Source organism: Harpegnathos saltator, unplaced genomic scaffold (genome assembly GCF_003227715.2).
Source record: "Harpegnathos saltator strain DR-91 unplaced genomic scaffold, Hsal_v8.6 scaffold38, whole genome shotgun sequence".
Taxonomy (NCBI): Eukaryota; Metazoa; Arthropoda; class Insecta; order Hymenoptera; family Formicidae; genus Harpegnathos; species Harpegnathos saltator.
Genome location: NW_020230183.1, coordinates 2,781,298 through 2,801,656, shown reverse-complemented (window position 1 = coordinate 2,801,656; position 20,359 = coordinate 2,781,298). Strand labels below are relative to the sequence as shown.

The window sequence follows — 20,359 nt, the reverse complement described above, 5'->3', positions numbered from 1 at the left end:
CGGATGTCGAACGGGGGTGCTCGTTGGACGGTCTGTACCAGACTCTTTGTAACCACGGCAATTCGATATTCCGATCGCGAGCGAAGCTGAAGGAGTAAAGCGTGAAAGTAGCTGAAGAAGCTGCACCGAGACCCTAGAGTAAGCCCAAGAAGTCGCTCCCTGGCGACAGGCGCCGAGGTTAACATGTACTAACGGGGAATCGAGATACGGTGTGATCCGGTGACTTCGTTTCGCAGCCGGTGACTCTTCCGCTAGCTAGGGTTCAAGTCAAGGCCCTTCGCGTCGGCCGTCGCGATCTGTCGTGGGGTCGCGGCGGATCTTACATCGGCGCACGGAATCACGAGTTCGTCGTTCACGTGGCGAGGCGAATCATTACCCGGACACGTCGTCCGTCTAGCTTTCCCCTCGACGAGATATTTGGCCGGGAAGGTGGTCACGACGCAACAAACGACGGTGACGAGTTGTCCGGGTGGCGGAGGCGGAGGCGACGGTGGTGGCGGCGGCGGTGGTGGCGGTGGTGGCGGCGGCGGCGGCGGCGGCGGCGGCGGTGACGGCGGTGGCGATCAGAAGACGCTTCCGTATGCAGGCGCGACGAACACGGTAGAGGAGGTGGAGGTAGAGGTCGACGAGGTTAAGATGGAAGCGGAGGACCATTTGGCGAGGGAGTATGTGCAGGAGTTTGTCCTCGATCATCTGGACCCCGCCGACGTCAAGCGAGAGGTGAGAGAGCCTGGGAGCGCCCCCAGCGAGCGTATTCTCGAGAGTTGTATGTAAATACACGAGATATGGCCCGCTTTCAACCGCGCGATTCTTTTCCGACGAACGATTCTCCGCCGAATTCCGAAGTGGATTTTCTCCCGAAGCGAGTCATCTGTGAGAAGATACGCATTTATTGTTCCAACGAACGACGGCTCGCCTCGACACTCGTCGTTCTGAGGATTTAGACCGCGAATTGTATACGGAGAATCCGCCGTTGGAGAATAATACGTTAGAAGTGGGATTTTTCGGCACATGTAGCGCTTAATTTCATGTACTGCTTTTGTAATTCTCCCCAACGTAATTGTACGCATACTATACACACGCATGCGAAAATTTGCTCCGGATAAAATAATCTACTTGTTTCTTCTTCTTATTCATCAGATTACTTCGAGTCAAGTGTTTTCTTCTTTGCTTTTCTTTCCGGAATGAAGTGAAGTGAATCAGACTCGGGTCGCAAGTGAGTAAGAGGGAAGAGTTTTGTGAAAAGTGTCCGAAAGTTGTGGACAGTTTTGGAGAATAGATCATTGTCGAGACGATTTTAAGACTTTTTCAATGAAGTTCCAACGTGGTTCGACTCGCCGAAACGAAATGATGTTTCGTTTAAAAAGTTAGCTTGTTCCCGTACTCAAACGAATTCGAGCGAAATGAATCAATTATTTTCTCTCGCGTCAACTGTTGTTGAACTGTCAACTTTATATCTGTTACGTTTGCCAAACATACCGCTGGGTACGTCAGAGGCATGCTGTATAATTCCCTCATCACCGAATAATGTTGTCCTAAAAAAGAGCGGAAAAATATGTAACGTATATTGTGCGTGTGGCTGTGTGCGCTGTGTGTTGTGTTATCATTCACAGTGCGCACTGCGCACTGTACGCGCTGCGCTTGAGTGAAACGTGCGCCGTTATCTGTCGTATATAAACTAGCTGGAAAATCGCAATTTTGCGTTTCGCCAGCAGGTGACGGCTCTTTTTAGTCTTTCGGAAATTTGGGCTTCAAATTAGGCGGGATTGTACATTCCATCCTCGGCACACAGAACGGCGTTTCATTTATTTTTTAATACAACGGTTCACGTGCACGAAAAATTGTAGCTTCTCAATTATATCCATTTTCCGTTATTTTTTTACGGTGATAGTTGTCGACGGTACAGAATCATACTTTGAATAATTGTACAGTCTGTTTGCACGAAAATATACTTATTCATTCGCGGCTCGACGGTGTCGAAGAGGAAAAGGCAGAGAAAATGATTACTTGCTCTCGCAAGTAATCGAGCGAATTTGAACTTTTACGTGTTAGAAAGACGTGGCAGATATTTGGTTTTATCATGGCTTTCTCTCGCTGTCTGCTGCATAATTTTAATACATTTGCAGAAAACACTCGACACACTTTCGTCCATGTACTTTCAGATATTCGAATTTTTCATCTGACAGCACTTTACATTCTCAGATTGGCCTTACGCCAATTGGCACACACACACACACACACACACACACACACACACACACACACACACACACACACACACACACACACACACATACACACACACACACACACAGTTTGACAGCCACATCTATGGGAAAATTCACACTTGGATCGTCATTTTTTTTTAATTTAATCAATAACACATATATAGTCTGCATGAATATAACAGAGACTTGACGCCTGGTTAAATCGACAGAGATTCATTACAAATGTCACGTGATGCGGTAGAATGAGACTTTAGGATAGTTTGAAGGAACACGTCTTGGATTTGTTTCTTGATTATCTGGCAACGGTGCGGCTCAGCGTCGCACACTCGCTTCGTCGACAACGTTGTTCTGCCAAGCAATTGATATTCATCCCTGCCGTGAAACAGTCAGCAAGATATCCCAGCGAGACATATCTCTTCAAACTGCCCTGCAGACTCTCTTCGCCTCCAGCAGACTTCAGTTCGCCCCATTGCATCATTTTGCGCTCATTTTGCGATCAATTTTCCTTTATTCATCTTTGAGACAACAAAGGCGCCACGTGTGTGGAAACGATGCGGAATCTTTCCGTTCAGTTCGATACGCTTAGAACAATAACAAGTGTGTGTTGCTAACACGGCACGAAGCATGCATCCAAGAGCTAATCTCACCATCCTCGGTCAAGCGTGATTGGTCGATTCCGGTCGATCCGAACGGCATAATCGGTCGTGATTAAATGAAACCGAGGATGGTGAAAGCGGCCCGAATTCTTCCTCAAGTGTTCCATCTTCGCGCGTCCTCGTACGTAGCAAGGTGGCGTTAAATGATGTCTTACTGACGTTAGAGACATCACTTGCTACTTGGGTCGAAAGGCCACACGAGCAACGAGCCACTCATCAGCGACGCGAACGGCTGTCGCGCGTTGCAGGTGCGAATGGGCTCGCCGACCGTGATGGTGAACGGTAGCGTGGTGCAACTTTCGGGACCGGTGCAGCCGCAGGGCTTGACCTTGGCGCCGTTGACGCCGCCTGCGCACGAGCTGGAGCAGCCCCATCCGCTGTACGGGCAGCCGCACATTCAGGTGCAGCACGGCGTCCTGGTGAAGGCACCGCCTGGCACCGCGGCGCATCTCACCACGCTGTCGCACCCGGGCACGCCGCCGGACACTCCGCCGGTCTCGGCCTCACCGCCGCCGCCGCTGCAGCTGCATCGCGGCGACCGCGAGCTGCGGGAGCCGCGCGATGGCCGCGACCGCGGCGGCATCCTGCTGCAGTTGCAGCAACCGCCGGCGCTGGTGCAGGAGGAGATACAGGTCAGCGCGGGCGGCATGGGCTGGCTCACGCAGTCGTTGCGGCAGGAACCGCTGGACCTGAGGCCCCATTGCCCTCAGGAGCAAACCCCGGAGCCGCACCACGAGCCTTGGTCGACCACGTCGGCGCACCATCATTTCCAGGAGTTGCAGCACCTGCCGCGACCTACCAGACACGCGGGTAAGTGTGCTCGCGTCTTGGCCTTGGCTCTTGTCGTCCAGTCCCCTTTCCCTTCCTCCGTGTTGTTCCCTACCTCCCGCCGGGGCGGGGGGGGGGGTACCTGTCTCTCCTTGCTCTCTCCCGCACCAAGTCCCGCGAGTGCTCCACCTGTGTGTCTCCTCCTAAATTCCGGAAACTGGACACTGGTTCTTCGGACCAGAGAGACCGAAGGCCTTATCATCGAGCTGTAAGCGTACCGTTCAATTGTACTCGAGAGAACCTCACCCCGAGACCGGGGTTATTTCGACTCGTTACTTCGAAAAGATTTGGCCGCTTGATCATCAGGTCGATCGCTTGTTTGCTGCCTCACGCTTCCCGATTACGTTTTCGTACGCGAAGTGTACGTCATGTGACGCTCGTTTGAGTTTTCCTCGACATACTCTACGCGTCTGGAATCTAAAACCCCAGCAAACAAGCTTAAATTCCGGTAAGCGAGTCGGAATATCGAAAGATCCAGCTGTGATCTACCCTAAAGGCTCGGTATGATTGCGGTATGCAGACTGGCCGCTATGATGATGATGATAGTCTCGCGCGTTTGAACGGGCGAATTCGTGGTGTCCGAGGACGATTCCAGAGCGATCTTAATTCCTCGTTGCAGGCTACTTGACGATGTCGAGTCACCTCGATTACTACGGTGGTCCTGGCACAGGGAGCGGGATGCTTCCCGCCGGCGGGGGTGTGCTGCAGGGGATAGAGGACAGCATGCAGGGCATGTCCTTGCAGCCGGGCAGGCCCTTGAGCGTGTGCTCGGTGAGCTCCTGCGGCGCCGGCGGGCCCAGCCCGGCTCACCGAGCCGGCAACGGTCTCTACTCCAACTGCAACGGCTCGAATGCTCAGGAGGAGCTGATGAATGACGAGCTCCTAATGTCGCTGTCGGTGCGCGAACTCAACAAACGCCTCCACGGCTGCCCGCGGGAGGAGGTGAGTCGAATCCTTTCTCTTCCGACGCCGCGTTTACCCTCGCGCGCGGTTTTCTCGGCGCTGACTGGCCGCTGAATGAAAACTCGTGCAATGATGTTTCATCCTGGCAGGATGGCGCGCGTAAAAAAGGGCGCCCTCGCTCGCCACGCTGCGGAAATTACGCTCTTGAGTGACGACGAAGTGCTTTTCTCGACGAGGAGTGCTTATCTTTTTCTTGTTTTGTACAACTGATCAAGCTGCTCTCCGAGAGAGAGAGAGAGAGAGAGAGAGAGAGATTTTGTCTTTCGAGTTCGGTGCAAAACGATCAGCCGATTCCGGCGCTTGGCGAGCGAGAAGAAAGGCGATTTCGATCAATTCGTGCAATTTTCTTCGAGGCCGAAGAGATTTGTCAGGGTATATATTTTTTTTGTTATGTGTATAACGACGGTAGACTGTTTCTAAATAAAAAGACAAAGGTGACAGAGACAAGACAAGCGATAACAAGCGTCGCTTCGCGCTTGGTGCGGCCCACTCGAGTCGAACGAAATTTGCAATTTCGGGTCTCAACACGAAAAGCGACGAGAAGTGGGCGCGACGCGATAATAATCCGTCCACTAGCTGCATGTCGGCGAAAGTCTGGCAAAACAGTGCGCGCCAAAGTCGAGTCCTCGTCGAGAGAAGAGAGAGAGGGAGAGAGAGAGAGAGAGAGAGAGAGAGAGAGAGAGAGAGTTCGGTGTGTCCGTTTAGTGGCCCTCAGCGGGCGTCGCTCGTTACTTCCTCGACGAAACATCATTGCACGCTGTCGACGCGCTCGTTGTCGACGTGTTGAAAACATGTGTCGTCAGCAGCCCTCGGCTGAGATTATGCTCGGATAAAAGCCCCTCGTCGTCGTGTGCTAAGGTTGTGAGGCTGAAGCAAAAGCGGCGGACGCTGAAGAATCGCGGTTACGCGCAGAATTGCCGCAGCAAGCGGCTGCAGCAACGCCACGACCTCGAAACCACCAACCGGAATCTGCAGAACGAGCTGCAACGCACGAAGGTCGAGCTGTCGCGGCTGCAGCAGGAGTGCGATCTTTACAAGCAGCGGTACGAGATGCTGAGGACGCAGCAGAGTCACCATCACAATCACAGTCAGAGCCATCACCAACAACAGACGTCGCAGCAGCAGCAGCAGCAGCAGCAGCAGCAGCAGCAGCAGCAGCAGCAGCAACAGCAGCAGCAGCAGCAGCAACACCGGACCCAGCAGACCCAGCAGCCACACCCGCAGCAGCAGCAGCAACAGCAACACCAACCGGCACCTGCGAGCCCCGAAGTCTACCTGTGACATCGACAGCGCCGAGGAGGCGCTTGTTGGACTTGAAGAATCTTCCATTGCCGGTTGATCAGTGGATTCTCCATTGGTGAGTGACGACAATTGGTAATTCGGTGGAAGTTTTCGATGAAATCTTATTAAATTGCGTAAGCACATTTTATTCGACTTGAAGGCATTTTTTGGTATGAAATTTTCGTAAAGTTTTGGCGAGTAAAATTCTTGGCGACGTTAAGCGACGGGTGAAAACAGCAGGGAGTCACCGTTAGACGTTCGACGAGATACCGAGTCGATGTTGCTCATTTTATTCGTAAACATTAATCCGTGGAATTTTGTTTTCTTCCTTTATTTCACTTGACAAAAAACACGACGAAGCTTCTGCACCGGCCTTAATGTGTCACGACGAACGCGGACTGTTCTCGTGTGCAGTGTGACGTTCGTGCGCTTATATCGTCTAGGTGGATAAAAATATTTCATATATCTGGCTACGCGTAAAGATTACATGAAACCGCGTTGCGTAACCAACAGTGATATACACGTTGACCTTGAAATATTGACTATGTTTCTAAAATGTGCATGTGAAGCCTTTCACGACGCGCGCGTGTATCTGGAAGTGCATGATAATACCCAAGAGTGGCGGAGGGTGTTTCAGTCGCAAATTCCCACGTAGTATTATTTTTCTATAGAACTTAACGTCAGTGCCGAGCAAAACGCGTAGATCGCAATTTGACTACGTCGACTACGAAGAGCACACGTGACAGACTGTCATGCCACTGATACGTACCGACCGATTCAAACAGTTTGAGCAAATGGGGGAACGAAGTTGGACGTGAAAACGAAAGTTTGACTCGACGGATTTATTTATGTCCTCAGCGTGAATTCAAGAGACATCGTACAAACTTTCCGACAAAATTCCTTTTAATATCGCTTATACCCGGAATACACATTATTTTCAAGGTTCGCACCCTTTTGCTCGGAGCGACCGCGTCTTGTATCGAAAATTCAGCCGCGAGAGGCTAAGACGAAAATAAAGCGGATTGTATTTCTCGCGCGCGGATTTGCAGAGGATTATAATCTCGAGTCCATGTAAATCTGAGTTACTGAGCTTGAACTTATTTCGTTGGACATTCCCGGCATTATATATCGAGGACGAGAAGCCCTTATACCTTTGCGCATAATTCTGACGTCGGAGTTGTAAAATGTCGCGCATAATTACACAGGCTAAAATTACGCGACCCGCGTAGTGCATGATTTTTTTCAAACAGTTATACTTACCATCACACACACACACACACACACACACACACACACGCGCGCGCGCGAAACTATAAATAAAACTCTCTCTGTACGCAAAAATAGATAGACGATTCGAGATTCGCTCGAAAGCGTATCGCATAATGTCGCATAATATGCAATATGTGTTTGAACGGTCGATTGTTCGGTTGTTTGCAGCTTGACCACGGATCGCGAAGAATCGGCGGGATTGCGAGAAGCAGTTTCTCAGTCGAGACTTAAGCCCTAAGCACACTCTAAGCTACACGTGTATATAACGCTCAATTTCCCGATTTATATGTCGCAGTTCTTTTTGGTTCTTTTCTTTTCGGGCTGTGACACGCCGAGAGCTCGGCTGTCGAGCTGACCTTGACGAGAACATGTAAGCGGTTATCTCGCGTAACTGAAGTATCAATAGGTTAAAGGTATCTAGATGAATCGACTTTAGCGTATATGTGTTAGGCGATTTGGTCGAACATTGTCGAACGGGCGGAACAAGGGACAAAGAGGTCGCCGGAGCGGAGTGCAAAGCTCCGAGAGAAAAGCTTACGTTAAGTGACGTAGTATTAAGGAATCTCCGTGTCCTGTTTGTTATGTAATTTTTAGCAAATGGTTTTATATAGTTACGGTTTAGTTATTAATAACACGATTAGAAATAGATACGCGTGCGGGCGCTCGGTATCACCGTGTGAGTGGCGAGGTTTCAGACGAGGGTTGAAGCCGCTCGGGATCTTGAGAGTTGTTTCTCAAGTTGCGTAGATAGATCGCGCAATTTTTAACATGGATTAGCATTCGCGCGCGCGCGTAACTTGTGGCGTGGATTGAACAAGGAATAAGCAATCGTTGCGATTGGTGGCGAGACTTTGGACTACGTAATTGAGACGTCAGAGTGTTAACCGGCGACGTGAGTCGTCAGGCGAATTCTGTTTGAAAATTATGAACGCTACCGCACGACGAAATAAAGCAAAATTCTGCATGCTAATACACAATTTCTGGCGTCCGCTCAGTCCGCGAGTCGAGTATCTGATTTTACGTACGTATTGAAAAAGAAGCTTCCGAATTGCAACTTGATCCTGAAGAAAATTTCCGCCATTACTTAACGCGATATTTTCTGTTACTCCCCCGCGCAGTCTCGCAGTCTCGCGCAGTCTCGCGATCAAATTTGATTCTCCGGTTTCATTCGCGACGCAGTAGACCCATTTCCCGTCTATTTGTCCCACTTGATCTCAGCGATTACTCGAGCAAGATTCCGATCGTGTTTCAAACCGTCCTGTCTAAAATCGCTTGGGATTTTATTTATATACATCCGAATGGCTATGCGTGTCGAGGAATAACACTTGGTACACGCGCGCGTTCTATTTATCGGAAATTGAAACCTTGTTATGTGGTTTCGGTACGTCCAACTTTCTGTTCGATCCAACAGATATGGGAAAGTGCGTCATGAACTCGTTAATATCCACCGGATAGATAAATTTTCGATCCAATGCATCGTGTCTGGATACTGATGTATGTCATAATTATATTCGTATGTTACAAGGAGCACAGATGACGATCATTCAGTAAATGACAATTAGCAGTTGACACATTATATGAAACTAGAAGAAGAAACTAAAACTTTATTCCATATTAAATGAAATTGTCAAAAGTTAGCTTCGATTTCTGTCTTCAGCATATAGTTAAATTTTAAATTTGAATTGTATTATTTATGCATGTCATTTGCCAGTGCCTTTTCATTTTTATCACTTTCCATCGATCCTCCTTCCTGTCGCCAGGAAATCTTGTATAAAACCATACGACATCGAATTGTGCACATGTTCTTCATCAAAATGTAAAAGGAGAAAAATACAAGAAAATTTACGAAAAATTTTTTGTTAGTTAGAGAGATTGATAATTTCAGAGGGCATTATTTTCTCATGCTGCGAATAGAAATGTGTTTAGTGTTTGATTGAATTATTAGTGGCGTTTCACGTCTTAACGGACTTTGCACTACATAAGATGGGCTTAAGACGTTTCTCTGAGAGGATCTCGCAAACGACCAGAATAAATTTTTATATAATGTAATGTAAATTTTAGGTTTTATATTTGCTTTCACTTTTAATACGATAATTTGCCTTTTTACTATTGATATATTAAAAGACTTTTTAATTGCTAACAGAATGTCTCAAACTTATCGTAGAATACTTTAATAACGTATATTTTACAGTTTAATTGGAGTGGAAAATTTTAATGCGAAAGTGTCGAGAAAGTTTATTATTGATTGCAATTTCCCAGATTTTAACATCGTGTATTCTAGAAACCAAATTGTTATATTGCTCATCTGGCTTTCTGAAGTTTGTTTCGCGAGAAGACTATTTCTTTTCCAATAATTTATAACTTGGAAAGCTTTGATGCCTGAAGCTTTCTGAATTAGAACTTTCGACTTCAATTAAGCTCTAAAATACGTTATTACAATATTGTGTGGCGGTTTAGAACATTCTGTGTGTGCAGGTTGTCCTAATTTAACACGCAAACAGTTTTGTATGTCTCATAAACTTGACATGTTACAAAAAATGTTTCAAGTAAAAACTTTCCGCTAAAGTCAAGTCAAGCCACTTAGAATCTTTTGAATAGAGAATAGTGTGTGTTCTTCATACAAATAAAGTTAAATTAAGTAAAATCTCAAAACCGAACAACATTCATTCGAAATATTTTTGTCGGAAACGCAGCTCTCGAGATATTTGAGGTGTGCAATTAAAATGTAGGACATCTTGCACACATACACATATATATATATATATATATATGTGTGTGTGTGATTCTATACATATTTCTATTTATATGTTTAAAGTTTTTTCGTTTAGAAGTTTATATATTTATATTTGTATGAGATATATATGTGTAATATTTATGTGACTATTTTTTCATAAAAAGTAGGACAAATGTGTAAAAAGACAATATATTTGCTTTTCTCTCGTTACATCAGTGGACCAGCAACAGACACATAATTTCCACTTCCAAGAAAGAAAAGAGAAATTGTACTTTGAATTTTTAGAGAAGGAATGAGAGAGTGAGAGAGAACTTCATATCATATCTTGCCTAAGGAACTTCAAAATGTCAAAATCCACCATTGCAAGTAGTCACTATGTACGACAGCCTACGACACGATGCGTTCTTTCAGAAAATGCTTCTAGAAAGTATATGTAATAAATACGAAGCTGTATGCAAAGTTAGCGACCTAAAGAAAAAAAGAGACACACAGAACATTTCAACATTTTTCTTGCATTCGAAGGTAACGCCAAATGTACTTTGCGGCGATGATTCTAATGTTTACCCTGTCACAAGTGAATACGAGAATCGGCATATGACTTTTATGTGCCTCGTATCGATATCTGAACTAACCGAAATTACGGTGTGTGCGCCATGTCAGACTCCGTTATTTGCAAAAGTATTTCGTTGTAAATGAACTTGTTGTGCCAAATTATTCGTAGCGAAATATGATAAGTTAATTTCTATTAATTTCTATATTATGTGAGGAAAGAAGGGAAGAAAAAAGAGAGAGGGAGAGAGAGAGGGGGGGAGAGAGGGGGGGGGAGAGAGAGAGAGAGAGAGAGAGAGAGAGAGAGAGAGAGAGAGAGAGAGAGAGCGGTACGGAGAGACACTGAGCGTAGATTTACATATCATTTCTTGGGATTTGTGCTTTTGTACATTTTCCGTTGCGCTCTTCGTTACGTTTTGATTACAACTTGGTCGCGTTCGTGAAAGCTTCCGCGCTTGATGGACGTAATGTATATGCATTAGGCGACGAACGAGGCGAACGTTTGGCTGCAGCTCGATTTGCGACTCGAGTTGTGCAGGTCTTATCGTCGGAGGTTTATAAACAAAGCTATAACCGCAGGCTGTGGCCAACATGGCAAATGTGACCATAGGCGTTATTTCTATTAATTCTAGAACGTACGGTCTCTCTCGTAATGCGGAGGGCCGTGTGTGCGCGATGACGGATAAAATAATAAAATATATTTCGATAATTTTAAGTTAGATACACTGCGGGAAGGCACTGCGCGTTCGAGGTCGGTTGAAAGATGAATATCACTTGAGGAACGAACGAAATTTCGAGTTTGATGACACGAAGTATACATGTATAAATATATTCTGGAAAGATGTGTACTCTAACATGTATATTATTTCAAAACTCCATCTTGAATATCCTGTGATCAACTTGCATATATATATATATATATATATATTTACGAGAGATACATTTGCGACAACACGCTTCTTACGTGTAAAAGAGAAGAAAAGAAAAGAAAAGAAGAAAATATTCCTTCTCGATTTTCCGTTTCGCATTGTCGGCATTACTCCGTATGGTTTTCGCGTAGGGGGAATAGCGTGTCCACTCTTTTGACCATGTAATGATAAACTGTTAGGAATCTTCATACATGTTGTCGGCAACTTTAGCATCGGCGTTCTAAGTGTAAAATAGTTCTAGTAATTTCCAAAACGTAACGTGTATCGAATCCTTTGATTCCTTTCCTTCGTTCTTCATTGAAGCCGCGGAGGAGCCTCGTTCCTCGGGGGAGGAACTCGCTGTGAACGCTATAATTTCTAGCGACGCTGTTCTGTGCATGCGTAGAAAATGCGCGGCGGCTAGCGTCGATCGCGATAATCGTGGCACAGGGAGAGAGAGAGAGAGAGAGAGAGAGAGGCGGATTTCGACTGCGTTTACAAATATTATTTTTCTCGCGAGAGAGCAAGACACTTCGCCGGAGCTTTGCATTCGATCGTAGCGTCATTTTCGTGATTGAGAGATCCCGCAGAGCGACGAACGTCGTATTAATACTCTCAGCATTACGTTACATTTGTGAACGTTGAACCGTGTTATCACACGGACGTTTGATAAACACCGGACGGATTCGAAAAGATTATGCGATACGATGTTTGCAAATACGCGCCATAACATTGTGGACGTGAGAAGCACGCTAGCGATATCAGGTGACATATGATGATATGTTATTGTTTTGTCGTATTGGATTGTATCGGGCAATTTACCGTGGTCGGTCTACCCCGCGGACTTCTGTACACTATGTTAGACCGCGCTGACGCGCAGAAAATTCGTGGGATAAAATGCGATGTAAGGGAGAGGAGGACGATGACGGCCATTTGTCAGGCAGGTAAAACTATCATGTACAAGGTGTCCCGGAACTTCGCCACATTGCTGACGTGTGCCATACGTGCACAATTACCGCCGATCCGGCATTCTGAGGGAGAAAAGAAACGGTCTAATACATTTTGCACACACGATACTCCGTGTATATGCTCTCGATGCTGTCTACTTGACAAATGGCGGCTGTGGTGACGTTTCGGCTCGCCGTTGGCGATTTAATGCGATGTACGCGAGTCTGCGGTCTATCTCCAATTCGACTTAAGAGTTAGAAATGTTTTAATTCTCGTTGCATCTCACACATATGTACATAAAGTACTTATTATACTTCTTCTTAAAAATAAATGCCGAAGCTGACAGTTTCGGATACGCCATCATGACGTTTCTTTTTCACCTCTTCTCTCGATGTCCTTCCCCAGCAAAATCAGTACAAATGGATCCCGTATCAAAAGCAGCCCAGATTGAACGTCGGCGTGACTCGTCGGCATGGCGTTTCGTCTTAAAGTTTCGGGAAATTTTGGCATAGTTATTTACCGCAAGTTGCACCCCTCGCGGATCGCTTTCGGTGGTGTCTGTCTGTACCTTGGAATTTGTCTTCGCTCACTTTCCGGAGGGTCGATTATTTTAACGCACGATGGACTTGGCAGTTTATCACAAGGTGAAACGTAAAAACAAAAGAGCGCAAATAAAATAGAGCGGCATGCGATATATTTGAAATGGCTGAAGTATAACTCACTCTCCCAATATGATTTAATATAAAATTGCAAAACTCCAAAGTAGTATATATCTCAGCAACCACCTCATATGATTCAAAGTGTAAGTGTATAAAAATCAAATAATTCGCGAAGGGTGTAGTCGATGATTACCAGATAAGCAACTGTGCCGAGCCATTCCCGAGAGGCGAGAAATGTTTTAGCAACAATTACAGAGACAACGAGTGAGAGAGAGAGAGAGAGAGAGAGAGAGAGAGGCCCGATTAATGCGGAATCCATCAGCGTAGTTCGTCGCGAAAAGGTACTTTACGAGAATTCTCGAGGAGCAAAATCTGCATCTTCGATGTCGTTGTACTCAAAGAGTTCAAGGACGGATCTCCTGTAGCGAGAGTGCAGAGCGCAAATTAGCGATAAAGTCTAATCGAACGTACTATCATTGAGACGAATAAATCTCTCGACGGGGCGAACGCTCCGCTGGTTTCACCACTTGGAAACACGAACATGCAGCGTGCGTTTTGATGAACGAATCGGCGGCGGGACCTCGGTCGTTCCCGCTTCCCTCGCTTTATTTGCAACGCCATTTCTGCTGACATCGGCGCTCGGCGATGAAACCATCGGGATGGAACGTCGGTAAACAATACGTTCACCTCTTTCGCCGGAACCCGCAGCTCGGGAGAGAGCGAGAGTCCGGGTTGCCAAAACCGCTTTACAAGTATACAGGGTGTTCTAGGCATCGCGCACTTCCCCTGCCTGGATCGCGGCCGGTGTACTGATCAAGACCTGCTCGACGATTGTCAAATATTGGAAAGTCTGAAACTTCGCACGAGTAGAGTGCCCACGAATCCCGTGGATTTTAGGGGTGGCGGAAATATCCCTTCCGAGGAGACACCGCTCCTCACATTTTTGCCGATATCTCTGAAATTGTAGAAAAAATATTGACGGAAGTGTTAATCAGAAAATTGATGGCCCCTCTTGTTCTAGAAAGATAAATTATCTGTAAATCAAGGGCCAATAAAGAGTTGGGGGAAAATTCATATCAAGCATATTGTAACGTAAGTTGTCCACGCGTTGAAAAATACAAATCACAAAATTGCACAAGAACTAAATCGTCGGTATATTTGCGCACAAAGCAATAGAACAGCGCAATTTTCCTCTCGGCAATGACGACTATCAGAATTCGGCCGGTTACACGCGACGGGGGGAACGATCGTACGTTTGGTTTTCTAGTTTGCAGCGAATCAAGCGGAACGGCGAGAACGAAGAACAAACTACAAATCTCATCTCGTGTGGAACGTCGGACGAGCTTGTCAGACACGGAAGGCGGATGAGGTACTAATGAAAATTTAACAGACTCGTCCACAGGGGTCGTTTGACAATGCCTCGTCTTCCACCCTCTCGACGATCCCTCGAACAGACGTCGCATGTTAAATTGACAGATTGACTGATCGCTCGTTTCAACCGAGAATTCATGGACTTTCGCGTCTCGTTAAAATGGTCTCTCTACCGAGATGTCGCGATGATAATCGCACGGTATTACGCTTCTCTCTCTCTCTCTCTCTCTCTCTCTCTCTCTCTCTCGCAATATCGAATATACATGATGTATAAACGGCGTTTCATTTCGGGCGAGGGTAAACAGACCTCGACAATATATTGAGAGAGATGAATCATTTCGAGCAAAAAAACTGCCGTGTACGGCCGCGGGTCTTAATATCGTGCGACAAATCGGCCATCTTGGAGTCAATCATAAGCTCCAGGTTACGAAGAATTCAGGCAACGTTTCGATCGGGCGAGAGGCCGAAGAATTCGCGCTGTCCAACAACATCGCCGATTGGCAATCCCCCCCTGCACACCCTTCGTGATCCAAAAACTCGAGCGATATCGCGAGCGATATTAACGCGTTACTGTGTTTAATATGAGAAGCACGGCTTATATACACACACGGCTGCGGCCGCCGCGTTGCCGGCCAGACGTGTCAATTGCGCCCATTTACACAGCCGGTAACTTTTCGTTTTCTTTCTCTCGTTGGATAGATAAGGATACACGGCGCAGCGCGCAGCGGGATCGTTTGACGGCTCGAGTTTCGCATTTTATAACTCTTGCACGAGCGTGTTGCAGAACGTGGAGAGTAACCGGCCAGCTCATGAGCGATAGGCAAGATAGTCAGTGGCGTGGTGAGAGAGAGAGAGAGAGAGAGAGCTGTGTAGGCGCGTTGGTGTGTCGGCCGAAGCGGACAGGGTGACGAAGGGAGCGAAGCTGGGGACCCGGGAACGAGCCAGAGATGAGACGAGCTTTATTGTCAAGTCACGCCAGCACCGTGGCCTATCTCTATCTCCTGCAACGACCCCTCTTCTTTCAAGCCCTGCTTCTTTTCCCCTTTCCTCCCATCCGCGCGCGTCGCGCGGTGACGTAGAGACCTACGACCTACTCCCTTCGTGTCTCCGTGTCTCTTTCGCTCTATCCTCTTCGCCGCGCCGCGCGATTGCATATTTGCAATAATAATCTCGACTTGTGTGTCGCGGGAAGGGGGGGGACGAGCCGAGGCGCTGCGGTGTGTCGTCGCTCTGCGGAAACCGCCCTGCGATTTGCGCAACCAGCGTGTCTCGCGCGGGTTATTTACTTTGTCGAGCTACTACGCGCGCGAGCATGGACGTGCTCGTCACGGTGGCGAAAATTGGAGTCCGTCGGTGGAGCGAAAGCGGTCCCGGCCGGGGCCGGCGAACGGAACGAGTGAATCGGTAACATTTATGTCGTCTGGTAGCTTTAAGCTGATGACGTCACGTTTACTCTCACCGCATGCAGAAGGTGGAGAAAGGGAAGATTTGGCGACGCCAGCATCTTCCACTTTTGATGACGATGTAGGTTCGCGGTAGTTGATGACGCGGCACGTAGGTTATATCCGTACCTATGTAGAGACGGACGTATATGCACACTAACATGTGTGTGTGTGTGTGTGTGTGTGTGTGTGTGTGCGTGTGTGTGTATGTGTGTGCGCGTACGTTCACCGATATGGTCCGATATTCGCCGAATGAACGAATGAACGAAACCTGTGGGCGGACACGGAAGTAAGGAGAACACAAGAAAACGGCTACCTTGACCTAGTCTGCTGGCTCAGAAAGGTCGAGGAATCGTGCATCTGCACCACGTGTCCATCTAAGCTTAATCGGCGTCTCGGCTTGGTATCGTGAGAAGAGAGTCACGGGTCAATCTTTGTAAGATCCGCCGTAACCGCCTGACGCGAGGCAATGTCGTGTTTCCTTACGTCTCGCTAAACATTACATCGATGTTTCCATTTCTCGCTCAACGGCGTAACCGCTACGCACATGTTGAGCGGGAAGTTGTAAAACATTCGTATCCACTGTTAGTCGGTGTTCATCGAAGCGCATATTCACGAAGCAATAATTATTTACGAAACAAGGCTGGCTGTCATTTCGCCGAGCTACCTTCGTCTGCGAAAATATCGCCATTGTTATCCGAAGTAATCGGAGAAGAAGGGAGGGGGACTTCATTTTTGAGATAATAAATTCTGTATTAAGCTACGATGTGTGTGTGTGTGTGTGTGTGAGCTGCTTGACGAATAAAATCGGCGGATTCGAAAGATTTGGAGGGTGGCGCTGTATCCGTAAAAGAAGCGATACAATCATAATGTTCCTGATGCAACAGCCCTGAAGAAAGCCACCCTGACCCAGTCCGACAATCGGCTCGTCAAAAACGATCGATACCAGCTAATCAGATCAAACCACCCTGCTTCCTCCTACCTACGCTTTCACGAACGACAAATTCGTATTTGACCCCCTATCGACAGATTAACTGTTAAGACTGATCAGTTCGTCAGAAACACACTCGCACAATCGTCCGCCGGAAGACACGGCGCCTCCCGAGCAGAAATCAAATACGGCAATTTTTTATGCCTGATATGGCATGACTAGGCAAGCTATATAAGCAGGCATTTCGAGTGGTCCTCATCCGGTCGGAATGTGGCAATTGTCTTGCAATATTTTTCCGGATTATACCCTGACTGTAGCGATGACGTCATCATTTGGATGCCTGATTTGGTCATGATGGACATTTCATCAGGTTTCTCGATTTCAGGCAATTTTATCAGGGCATTATGCAGCGGTGCGTTTCACTCCTTATTACGTGTCGGATCCGATCAAGTATCCGGGCCCTGTTTGAAATTTGGAAGCCGGATGGGGTTTTGATACGGCCGTGGGACGACGTTCTGCTCGGGCTGTTACGCAAGTTATAAGCGCGAAACAAGCGCGTGGATGAAGCAAACGCAAACGAAACGGAAGAGAATAAAATGAAAAGAAAGAAGCGACAGTAAAGAGCTAAATATGCGACGATCATTATGTATCATTGGAGGCGAAGAGAATCGTCGCTTTGCATCACGAGAAATTATCTCTCTTTCTCTCTCTTGTTATTCGGGTTCGCACTTTTATTTCGGCCGCAAAAGTTCTTTCTCCGTGTCTGAAAGATGGCGACTCCTCAGTTACGTCGCGTCAGTTTTATAGCAACGGCGCGATATGTATACGACTCTTTGTCCCACATGGGCAGTTCTTCAGGTATAATACATTGCTCGGAAGGCGTGTCAAGGCAAGGCGACATCCCACGACTTTAACTTCCCTTTCATCGATTTTTCTTCTATTTCCCGTCCTCGGCGTCAATGTACACCGGATCTTACGGCCGCCGCCTGTGGGCTGCGAGGGGACGCGGCTAGTTCCTTTCTAGGCGTACATCCGCCGGTGATTTAGTGAGATCCGATCTAAGAGCAGAGAGATCAGCGTCCGATCAGTCGGACCATAAATATCAGGTGTTTTTTGCCCACGTGCTCGCGCGCGCGTCGTCTTGCCCCTTTCCTGCCTTTCTTCTTCCACGAGTAGAATGAGATCTCCGACCGGGGCAGAGTCAGGGTCACATTCGTCTTTTCGTTAGCGTTCATTTTTTTCTCCCTCCCGCCGCGCCGCGCTCTCTTTCAATTCCCGAAACGAGATCTCGCGATATTTCTCTCGCACGTATACATTTCTCTCTCTCTCTCTCTCTCTCTCTCTCTCTCTCTCTCTCTCTCCGCAGTATATTTCTGCAGAAATTGATTACCTCGATGAATAAAAATTACACGGAGACACAGTGTAAGCCCGTCTAACGAACGTCTCTCGTCATGTTCTTGTTACTTAGTGGGATTCAACGCAAAAATTAAATTCACCGCGTACCCATCGGAACGCGCGGCCACGATCCCGTCCCGCGATTAAACGAAGCCGGATCCTCGCGGAAGGGCGACTCGCGAAATTACGTCCAATGATATAGGTCGACGTCTTAATTTCTCGAAGTCTCAGCAACCCCTAAACGTGGTTATTTACCAATTATACTTATCGCTGCGAGAACGCGCGAGAGAGGAGTCGCGCCTCTCGCCGGAAAGCTTAACTGCACTTTTATAGCGCTTCTCGGCTTTAAACGGATAATTTTTATCCGCTAAGCCGACGCCACCGCCATCACCACGACGCGTTCTACCCCTACATTGCAGCCCCCGTCCTCGTGCTTTCGAGCGACCCTCCATGAAATTAAGTCAAACAGTCGCGGGATGCCGACACTCGTTTCGACTTTCGCATCGCGTTTCCCGTGGCCGTTAAAAGAGGAATGTTACGGTAACGGCAGCAGCTCCGCGCTTCGCGACGTTGATCGACGTTGAGCAAAATTCACGACGAGCGGCTTCTGTGATATTCGCTTCGGATATTATCGATCACACCTCCGCGCGAGGGGACGCGCGATTTTTTTCTGCCGGTGACACTCGCGATATTCAAGCGATTCAGCGGCTGTGTGTGTGTGTGTTTTTTTCGGATTTGAATGCTTCTGGAATTATCTAGTGACTTCGTTTCGCACGCTGCGAGAAAAGTGTTTCGCCACTTGTGACTGTGTAATTACGCGGTGAAAGAATTGCATTCAGGAAAAAACTACTACTATGTTGCGATAAATAATGTTAGCGCAGTTGAATTAATATCGCGTGACAGAAGATTCGAGACCGCTCAGAACGTTCGTCGCGCGCGCGCGCGCGCGCGCAGGAAATTTGAGATACCGACATCTCACGCTCGAAGATACTCCAAGTCTCAAGTCTGTGACTCCGCATTGAGTTACAAACGCTCGAGGGGACGTAACGCAAAAGTTCTCTCCTGTTCGACTGGATGGAATTACTTTATCGTCGTGGCAGAAGTAGACGGCGATTTGATTCGCGGTCGTTCATGCGATTCGCGACCAGAGAGTTTCGCCGGTGCGCCTGGTTAAAGGCAGATTTGATCGTGTTTTCCAGCATTACGCCGGTATAACTCCTTCTTCTTTTTTTTTTCTTCTTCTTCTTCGCTTCCCTGTACACGCCGGCGGTCGCCGACCGTCAGCGTGATTGACGAGTGATATCGTTAACGGTTTTAAAATTTTCCCCCGCGACGGCGCATGCGATCCCATCGCGTTGATCTTGTTAGCAGTTATCCCTGATCCACGCACAGTGTCGCATTTAACGTGTTTGCTCGAGCATGCCACCGCGTTTCGCGCGACACTGCGTAATATTAATTTGTACAACTCGGATTTTCAAGAATTCGTTGGCGAGGAGCGAGATTTTGCTCATTTCTCGCTGGTCATTGCACTCAGCTGATCACTGCACTCGCAATTCAGCGGAACTTCAGCATGCGTTTCACGTGCTGTTAAGAAACGAAAATTAAAAACATAAAATACAACGTAACGATTAATTTGATGCAACGGTATTATTAAGTAACAATCAATAGATGGAACAGTTCAACGCCGAAATTTTCTGAAAAGTTCGCCAACCCGCTCCCGGTCTCCCCCCCCCCATATTGACATTGTTTGTCGCCCTTTTGCCACAACATTCGTACTTGCATTAGTCCTATACGTTGCGATCAACTTGATCTCGTAGACAATGCCAAAGTTAAATGTCTCGGCAATGATTCATGCCGACGAGGAGATAGAGGGTGATACGAATCTATCGACGTTGCATTCATCATCGACACGATATTCACGGAATACTAGTGCAGATCTCGTGTGCGGCAATACACGAATGCAATCATATAGTATCGTCTCGTGTGTGTGTGTGTGTTATGCAACTTCTGTGCTCTATGAATTATACTATCATTTATTTATTTTAGGTTATCATTTTTATTAAGTAATTTATATTATATATAGGTAATCATTTATATTAGGTAATCAAGAAAGCTCGTGCCGTTTCTGGGTTTTGTCACTGTCAAACTGCACATGTGCGGACTATCAATTAAAAATGTGGTTATGTAAGCTTAAGCA

At 47.2% G+C, this 20,359-nt stretch overlaps 1 protein-coding gene across 2 annotated transcripts; it reads left to right on the top strand.

Annotated features, from left to right (window-relative positions):
* The first annotated feature begins 577 nt into the window (after positions 1-577).
* Positions 578-9,266, top strand: tj (Maf family bZIP transcription factor traffic jam). Of its 2 annotated transcripts, XR_003113194.1 has the most exons (5): positions 578-720; positions 3,049-3,694; positions 4,332-4,654; positions 5,534-6,032; positions 7,394-9,266. XR_003113194.1 is itself a non-coding variant. In XM_011137734.2 (4 exons), exons 1-4 carry the CDS (start codon positions 637-639, stop codon positions 5,954-5,956), a joined length of 1,392 nt encoding a protein of 463 aa, XP_011136036.2. In that variant the 5' UTR covers positions 579-636; the 3' UTR covers positions 5,957-9,266. The 2 variants fall into 2 exon arrangements, 1 of the variants encoding a protein (XP_011136036.2); XM_011137734.2 differs by having other exon boundaries at positions 579-720; positions 3,133-3,694; positions 5,534-9,266.
* The last annotated feature ends 11,093 nt before the right edge of the window (positions 9,267-20,359 follow it).

Bases quoted from the DNA above. Each gene is read 5' to 3' on its own strand.
- tj (XM_011137734.2), top strand. From the start codon at position 637: ATGGAAGCGGAGGACCATTTGGCGAGGGAGTATGTGCAGGAGTTTGTC. The intron at 721-3,132 runs GTGAGAGAGCCT...CGCGCGTTGCAG, and splicing joins CCGCCGACGTCAAGCGAGAG to GTGCGAATGGGCTCGCCGAC. The intron at 3,695-4,331 runs GTAAGTGTGCTC...TCCTCGTTGCAG, and splicing joins GCGACCTACCAGACACGCGG to GCTACTTGACGATGTCGAGT.